This window comes from Palaemon carinicauda, chromosome 42 (assembly GCF_036898095.1).
Source record: "Palaemon carinicauda isolate YSFRI2023 chromosome 42, ASM3689809v2, whole genome shotgun sequence".
In the NCBI taxonomy this organism is placed as follows: domain Eukaryota; kingdom Metazoa; phylum Arthropoda; class Malacostraca; order Decapoda; family Palaemonidae; genus Palaemon; species Palaemon carinicauda.
Window position 1 is genome coordinate 60,520,348 of NC_090766.1, and position 9,470 is coordinate 60,529,817.

At 38.2% G+C, this 9,470-nt stretch overlaps 1 protein-coding gene across 2 annotated transcripts in view; it reads right to left on the minus strand.

The window, feature by feature from the left end:
• LOC137632978 (uncharacterized) overlaps positions 1–9,242 on the minus strand; it is a 129,323-nt gene extending 120,081 nt beyond the window's left edge. The window contains exon 1 of one of the 2 annotated variants that reach the window (XM_068365120.1): positions 9,116–9,242. In XM_068365120.1, coding sequence (XP_068221221.1) covers positions 9,116–9,180 — 65 coding nt within the window. In that variant the 5' untranslated portion in view covers positions 9,181–9,242. Of the gene's footprint in view, positions 1–9,061 lie in introns of both variants that reach the window. The other variant, XM_068365122.1, reaches the window with a different exon arrangement.
• Positions 9,243–9,470: the final 228 nt, after the last annotated feature.

Here is a 9,470-nt window from a genome sequence, read left to right on the forward strand (position 1 = left end):
CTGGTTGTAGGTGGAACATTGTGTCCAAGCTGGTCTTGACAGCTGGTTGTATGAGGAACATTGTGTCCAAGCTGGTCTTGACAGCTGGTTGTATGAGGAACATTGCGTCCAAGCTGCTCTTGACAGCTGGTTGTATGAGGAACATTGTCCAAGCTGGTCTTGAAGCTGGTTGTATGAGGAATATTACCTCCAAGCTGGTCTTGACAGCTGGTTGTAGGGGAACATTGCATCCAAGCTGGTCTTGATAGCTGGTTGTATGAGGAACATTGCATCCAAGCTGGTCTTGACAGCTGGTTGTAGGTGGAACATTGCATCCAAGCTGGTCTTGACAGCTGGTTGTAGGTGGAACATTGCATCCAAGCTGGTCTTGATAGCTGGTTGTAGGTGAGAACATTGCATCCAAGCTGGTCTTGACAGCTGGTTGTAGGTGGAACATTGCATCCAAGCTGGTCTTAACAGGTGGTTGTAGGTAGAACATTGTGTCCAAGCTGGTCTTGACAGCTGGTTGTAGGTGGAACATTGCATCCAAGCTGGTCTTAACAGCTGGTTGTAGGTGGAACATTGTGTCCAAGCTGGTCTTACAGCTGGTTGTAGGTAGGAACATTGTGTCCAAGCTGGTCTTGACAGCTGGTTGTAGGTGGAACATTGCATCCAAGCTGGTCTTAACAGCTGGTTGTATGAGGAACATTGTGTCCAAGCTGGTCTTGAAATCTGGTTGTATGAGGAATATTGTCCAAGCTGGTCTTGAAATCTGGTTGTATGAGGAATATTACATCCAAGCTGGTCTTAAAGCTGGTTGTATGAGGAACATTACGTCCAAGCTGGTCTTGACAGCTGGTTGTATAGGGACATTTACGTCCAAGCTGGTCTTGACAGCTGGTTGTATAGGGACATTGCGTCCAAGCTGATCTTGAGAGCTGGTTTTATGAGGGACATTACGTCCAAGCTGATCTTGATAGCTGGTTTTGCGAGGGACATTGCATCCAAGCTGATCTTGATAGCTGGTTTTGTGAGGGACATTGCATCCAAGCTGATCTTGATAGCTGGTTGTATGAGGGACATTGCGTCCAAGCTGATCTTGATAGCTGGTTGTATAAGGGACATTGCGTCCAAGCTGGTCTTGACAGCTGGTTTTATGAGGGACATTACGTCCAAGCTGATCTTGACAGCTGGTTTTGTGAGGGACATTGCATCCAAGCTGATCTTGATAGCTGGTTGTATGAGGAACATTGCGTCCAAGCTGGTCTTGACAGCTGGTTGTATGAGGAACATTGCGTCCAAGCTGATCTTGAGAGCTTGTTTTATGAGGGACATTACGTCCAAGCTGGTCTTGACAGCTGGTTGTAGGTGGAACATTGCATCCAAGCTGGTTTTGACAGCTAGTGGTGATTATGATGAAATTTTCCTTGTTATATAACCTAAGATAACGATCTATAAGTATCAAAATAAGTTTGATAGTACTTATAAGACGATGGTTTACGAGACTGATTCATTAAGTGTCTGTTCGTCTGGCGTCACAATGACTAAGGTCATCAATGCCCTTGGGGAATAAACCTGCAATTGATTTTTTCTAAAAAATTCTTCTTCACCTCAAGAGGTTAACTACTGCACTGTAATTGTTCAGTGGCCACTTTCCTCTTGGTTAGGGTAGAAGAGAAGAAGAGAATACTCTTTAGCTATGGTAAGTAGCTCTTCTAGGAGAAGGACACTCCAAAATCAAACCATTGTTCTCTAATCTTGGTTAGAGCCATAGCCTCTATACCATGGTCTTCCATTGTCTTGGGTTAGAGTTCTCTTGCTTTTGGGTACACTTGGGCACACTACTCTATCTAATTTCTCTTCTTCTTATTTTGTTAAAGTTTTTATACTTTATATAGGAGATATTTACTTTAATGTTGTTACTTTGCTTAAAATATTTTATTTTTCCGTGTTTCCTCTCCTCACTGGGCCATTTTCCCTGTTGAAGCCCATGGGCTTAAAGCATTTTGCTTCTCCAACTAGGGTTGTAATAAAGTCACTGGTAGCAGGGTGAGGGATTGGGTTTAAGGCGATAGGCAAGATGTTTTTTCGGCTTTTACTCTCGATGCCTGGTAGTCTGATCTTACTGGAATCACTATGGACCGGCTGGGTTTACTTGCCTTAGTTAGTTAGGCACTGCGCATCACAAGGAATTAGCTATTATCGGTGAATTTAGCCAATGAATTCTCTTGAGGCCCTTTGCGTCAATAGGCGAAGGAGGAGATGATGATGATGATGATGATGATGATGAAAGTAGTAACAAAAACAACCAACACGAGTATTTATCCAATATTGCTATTTGGATAACTTCGTGTATGTATATATATATATATATATATATATATATATATATATATATATATATATATATATATATATATGTGTGTGTGTGTGTGTGTGTGTGTGTGTGTGTGTGTGCATATCATTTTCTGTATATATACAGTATGTATATTGACATGTAGAAAGCGTTTGCATATTACCATGATCAGCAAAGCTGTACTAGGCAGGACCACCAGTAATAAGATAATTTGCTGTGAGCGATCAATCGCAAATCTCCCATCATCACCAATACTCAGTGGCCAGCGTGGTAATGATAAACTGCCCACATCCCAGACATGAATCAAGGATATGTCTGAGGCCATTGTCCTGCAGTGGACTAGAAATGGCTGCATTTTTTTCTGTTGTTGTTATTGTAGTAATTTACACACACACACACACACACACACACACACACACACACACACACACACACACACACACACACACACACACATATATATATATATATATATATATATATATATATATATATATATATATATATATAGCTGTGTGTATAGTGGCACAGTATTGCAGTACTTGGCTCTCATCTGTTGCGAAATGAAACATAAGTTAGAAAAAGAGTTTGTACAATAAGAATTAAAATGGGAACTGAACAGAGTAAAAGCAGAAGACTAAACTCTCTCTCTCTCTCTCTCTCTCTCTCTCTCTCTCTCTCTCTCTCTCTCTCTCTCTCTCTCTCTCTCTCTCTCTCTCTCCTATTGATTGCAGTAAGAAGTTCATCAAGGAATGTCTGAATCATCGATTGTGAGACTCTCCTTCTTCCATAGACTTACATAAAAGGTTGGCTCCTTCCCCACTCGACAGTCACCGTCGAGTGGGATCCCTCTCAGAGGATCTGGAGTGGGGTTTAGGGTACCATCGGGTCGACTTTTATAACGATAATTCCATGTTTAGCTTAATGCTTGGGACAAGGGTATGATTTAAATTTTATAACATACTATATATACAGTACATATATATATACATATATATATATATATATATATATATATATATATATATATATATATATATATATATATATATATGGTCACGCTCAACGGCATTTCCAGATGTATAAGTACTCAGTCTCCACATCCCTCGAGTAGGGGGAGAAGAGCGAGTGTAGTCATACCCTGGTGACAGGTGGTACACCAAAAGGAAAGGGGGAGAGGGTGGGAAGGTTTGAGCCTGTGTGTGCCTATCTATCTATCTATCTATCTATCTATATATATATATATATATATACGTAGAACAGTTGGAGATGCTGGAGAAGGATTGGACTGGATTGGTAACAGGAAATTAGCTGACCTAGAGAATGCTGATGATGCTCTCCATATTAGCAGAGCACCATAGGATTTGCAAGGCTTGCTTACCAGAATGCATGAAATATGACACGCGGTTGGGCTCGAGACGCAGACCTAATGTGTTTCTTAAAGTAAATTTGCTGTCGAGAACAACTCTTTAAATTTTAAAAGTGTCCTACAGAGTTAAAGAAACATCATCAATGCTGAGATCCGGATGCTGAGGAGCCACTGTCCTTGACCTATTTACAATCATACTTCGAGTTTTGTTAGGATTCAACATCATGCCCCAGAATTTGCACCATGCACTAATTTTAGATAGATCTCTATTAAGGGATTCAGCAACCCCAGATCTACATTCAGAAAATGGAATTAATGCAAAGAGAGTAACATCATCTGAATAAGCAACAAGCTTGTTTTCCAGGCTGAACCACATGTCATGTGTACAGTAATGGGCCAAGAACACTACCCTGAGGAACGCCAGATATCACATTCCTATACTCACTATCAGATGGATATTGGGAATTAAATGGAAGGACAGGATTAGAAAGGAAAGTATAAGAGATATTACTCGGTTGCCATATGTTGAGAGATCATGATGAGGGGTAGATGGAGATGGTTTGGTTATGCTCTTCGTACTCCCCAAGAGAGATTAGTTCACCAAACGTTCAGTTGGGCTCCACAAGGCACTAGAAGAGTTGGAAGAACCCAGGCCTACATGGCTGAGGACCATGAAGCATAGGAGATAGTGAATGGAGAAGTATTTAATTGAAAGCTCAAGATAGAGACGACTGTCGAAATCTAACCGAGGCCCTTTGCGTCAATAGGCCTAGGAGGAGATGAAGATGATGATGATAATACTCACTATAGTGCTCATTAACGAAAGCTCTTTGCGATCTATTACTTAACAATTCAATGAATGGTGCTGAGAAACGATCCACCCACTCCCAAATGTTTCAGTTTGAAAACAAGGACCTCAGGCTTAACACGGTCAAAGGCTTCTCCGCGTGGTGTTACTTGATCACTTTATAATTTTCCTTTTAATTGGAACTATTTCGATCGTATACGAGGGACATAAAATGTATTTGACTCATTTATTTATTTGTATTAAGTCATACACACACACACACACACATATATATATATATATATATATATATATATATATATATCTCAAATAAGCCATATATATTAATACATTAAAGTCTGGATTCTCTTAACGACCTCGGGATCAGAGCCCAAGGCGGAACCACCCAAAGACTATGATATCGGACCGGCGGGGATTTGAACCCTCGCCAGGATATCTGTATGCCAGTGACGCCAGGATATCTGTATGCCAGTGACCATACCACTGGCATACAGATATCCTGGCGAGGGTTCAAATCCCCGCCGGTCCGATATCATAGTCTTTGGGTGGTTCCGCCTTGGGCTCTGATCCCGAGGTCGTTAAGAGAATCCAGACTTCAATGTATTAATAAATATGGCTTATTTGAAATATGAAAGAAACACGTTTAAATGTGCAAAAAATTTGTCATATATATATATATATATATATATATATATACAGTATATACAGTATATATGTATATATTGTATGTCTGTGTATTCACTCTATGTTTTTATCAGATGCTATGGTTATTTGTACAAACACGGGAAATATGTTCGTTCATTTATGTACTTTACATATGGATATAAAAGGCTGCAAGCCTCATATTTGGATCTATTCGAAGGATTTTCCTCTCACCAAGGGATCCACAACCCTCCCTAAGCGTTCTTCTCCAATTTGAGACACAGTTTAAAGGTTACTCATGAATGTCAGAGGTAAGGAACAGAGACATTGCCCTATTAAGCAGGACAATACCTTAGAAGAGACTGACCATATATATATATATATATATATATGTGTGTGTGTGTGTGTGTGTGATCAGGGCCCAAGACCCCTCTCCACCCAAGCTAGGACCAAGAAGGGCCAGAAAATAGCTGCTGATGACTTAGCAGATAGAACTATAGGCTCCCCCAAACCGCCCATCCTTAGCTCACAAGGATGGTGAGGTTGCAGCGACCAAATAAACTAACGAATTTGTGCGGGACTCGAACCACAGTCTGGCATTCACTAGTTAGGTTTGTTACCACATCGGCCACCACAATCGGTAAGTTCCTAAGTATACTACACAATCAGGGCTCTTTATTATAACATTGTACTACAGTACCTCTTACTGCATAAAATGGATGGTAGAACATGGTATGATAAACATATGGAAAATCGTTTGATGTTTGTTATGTCACATGTGCAGAATACAGGCGGCATGGCACCAAAGAAAGGTGTGGAGAGTTCGTTGTACTCCTGACGGCTGTTTGAATAGTAGTGTAATGTTATGTATATAAGAGACTACTTTTTAACTTCAGATCAAAGCATGTCCTTATGCAAAGAAGTTTCGTATGCCCTTAATTTGTCTTCGATTAAATTAATTTCTGGTTCGACTAGGCCTACATTTAAATATACTATTACCCTGATTTATTTCAAGCTCTTCATTTCTTCAGTGGGTCTCTAGTCAGTGTTTCCAATATTGGCATTTCAACCTTTGGCGCAAGAAAGAATCTGGCAACATTAAGAGATCCATAATAATTCAGTTGATGACTTAGTACCATATCTGAGACCATTTATGGTTCGGAGTTCATTTTTTACATTGCTGTTTCGGATTCTGATTTTTTTTTCGGTACTTTTCTGCGAAGCAGACGAAATACATGAGTTTTTTTCCCGAATGTTGTCAAAATGAAAGGCAATGCGGCATGGCTTATATGTTCTACTTCTCTATAGGAAAGGTAATAATACCATATCTGTCAGATCTTTAATTTGGATGTCGGTATCCCTTTCTGCCCTTTGTGCCTCTTCAAATCCATCGATATGTTTATGCATTTTTTCACAAGTGTGCGAATAGAGAGAGAGAGAGAGAGAGAGAGAGAGAGAGAGAGCGTGCATCTCCCTTTCTACCAAACAGATGGCTAACCGTCTCTCACCACTTCGGTTTTCCTCTAGTCCCATATAGTCTTTGTTTCCTTACAATAGCCCAAGCTGTTCCTCCTGCTTGCTTCCACATGCTTAACTATTGTTCATTTCTGTGAACTAAACATTTAAGCCTTTAATGGCTCACAATAACAATATTAATAGTGGAAAAATAGTGTATTTCAGCTGACGTACTAGTGTCTGATATTGATTTTGTTTGTACGGTCTTCGACAGCATCAATCTTTGATATTTTCATATCTCATATACAGTATATGATAATTATATATATATATATATATATATGATATATGTATATATATGATATATATACACATATATATATGATATATATATATATATATATATATGTATGTATATATATATATATATATATATGTGTGTGTGTGTGTGTGTGTACGTGTATGTATATGTATAAATATATATATATGTATATATATATATACTGTATATATATATATATATATACATATACTGTATATATACATATACTGTATATATATATATATATATATCTATATCTATCTATCTATCTATCTATCTATATATATATATATATATATATATAAACGCAATACATTCGTAAACGCAATCAGACCAAAATTGAGGAAACGCTAAAGTAAGGAAGGATCAAGTTAGTGAAAAGAAGACTTGGAACAGGGTGCCAACGCCAACACATATTAGCTTTACATGATGAAAATGGAAATATTATCAACAATAGACCTGAAAAAGTTTACTCTCCGCAATATATAAAACATTTACAAAGATCATATTAGGCCGACTAGTAAGACAGCTAGACTTTAATCAACCAAGAGAGCAGGCAAGTTTTGGAAGTGGGTATTTAACAACTGACCATACCCACACAATTAACCAGCTAATGGAAAAATCAACAGAGTATGACAAACCGCTATACATGACAATGATAGATAATGAAAAAAGGATTTGACTCTGTCAAAAGATCAGCAGTGATTGAAGCCATTCAAAAAATAAAAAAAATAACAGTAGAATCTTATGTTAGAACACTTGAAGATCCCTATACAGGAAGTACAGCAATCCTAAAACTACATATAGTCAGTGAGATCCCAGCTCTCCTAAATTATTCACAGCTAACCTAGAAACAGTTTTAAAGAATTTAGATTGCGAAAATGTAGGAATTAACATTAATGGGGAATACCTTTAACAACTTAAGATTTGCAGATGATATAGTTCTATTTAGTGAGACATGGAAGGAATTGCAAAAGATGATAGAAGATTTGATTAAAGAAAGCAGGAATTTAGGATTGAAGTGAATGAGTACAACTAAGATAATGTAAATGGAAAATGCATACAACATATAATGGTAATGGATAAACCTTTAGAGATTGTTGATGAATATACATACTTAGGACAGACAATGTTTCCCCAGGACATGAGACCAAAATTAAAAGAAGGATAAGAATGGGATGGAGAGTTTTTGGTAAATATAATGAGATTATGAAATGTAAAATGCCACTTTCTCTAATAAGAAAAGTATTTAAGCAGATGATCCTACTAGTAATAACTTGAGAATAAAAAAACTCGGATTCTTACTAAAGCCTTAAAACATAAGTTACTTACAACCCAAAGAGCAATGGAAAGAATAATGATGGGAATGATACTATGAGACAGAAAATTAGCATCATAGATACGAGAGCAAACTAAAGTATAGGATATTCTATTAAAAAAGTGGACATGGCAGGGTATATAATGAGAATGACAAATAATAAATGGACATTAAGAATAACAGAATTCGTCCCTGGAGATTGCAAAAGAAAAGGGGGAAGGAAGAGAAGACGATGGACTGACGAACTAAGAAAATTTGCGGGTATATGCTGCCATAGAAAGACCATAAACAGACGCAAGTGGAAGGGCATGTCTGAGGTCTTGGTCCTGCAGTGGACTATGATGATCATGATGAGAGAGAGAGAGAGAGAGAGAGATCAGCCTGAACTGTTCATCTGTCACAACCATTTCCAACAACACAAAGGGGAGAAATGTTAGCAAAGACAATGATGCTGTAAAGATTGTTCCAGAGATAAGACAGAAAAGACTGGTCCCACGGAAGATCGGTGACCTATCACACGTGCATTAACAGCTGTACCACTTGTCCACATGAGATTAATGAAATTCGGCATTTAAACTTTGCTTTGCTCTTTTTCATACAACGAATTATTTCCCAAATACCAAACGTGCAATTTCTGATAAGTTGACTACTTAACTGATTTTCTAAGTAATTGAATAGATTTACACCATATTACATGCTATATATAAAGATAAACAAGGCCACTGCCGTATACATGCTCTGTGAACACGCTCATCCTCACTGTAAACCAAGTAAAACTGTTAAACTGTCATGGATTCCGTGATACAACTTACCACGCGTTTTATAAGTTGCTCTAACATCCCTCAAAATCCTTTCAACACCATTACCTGCTGTAAATAGGAACCGGCAGGCTGTTTCTGTCGCCCCACGCGTTCCACGAGTGCACAAACATAGTGGTTCGAACGACCACTGTCACACAGAAGGGCTCCTTGTCACTGACATACCGATACTGCGGTGAGAGAATGCGTCGAGTCCACCTAATTGACACATGTGTTGACTTCGCAGGTGTTGTTTCAACACTTGAACCTAGTCGCTTTCAAAAAAGTGAAAAAATAAAACTTTTGTTTTGTTTACATACGTATTTTGTTATCCAAACAGGCTTTGATCCGTGTATGCATAGACCTTGGTAAGGTGTATAGTTTAATATATATATATATATATATATATAGGAGAGGAAATATA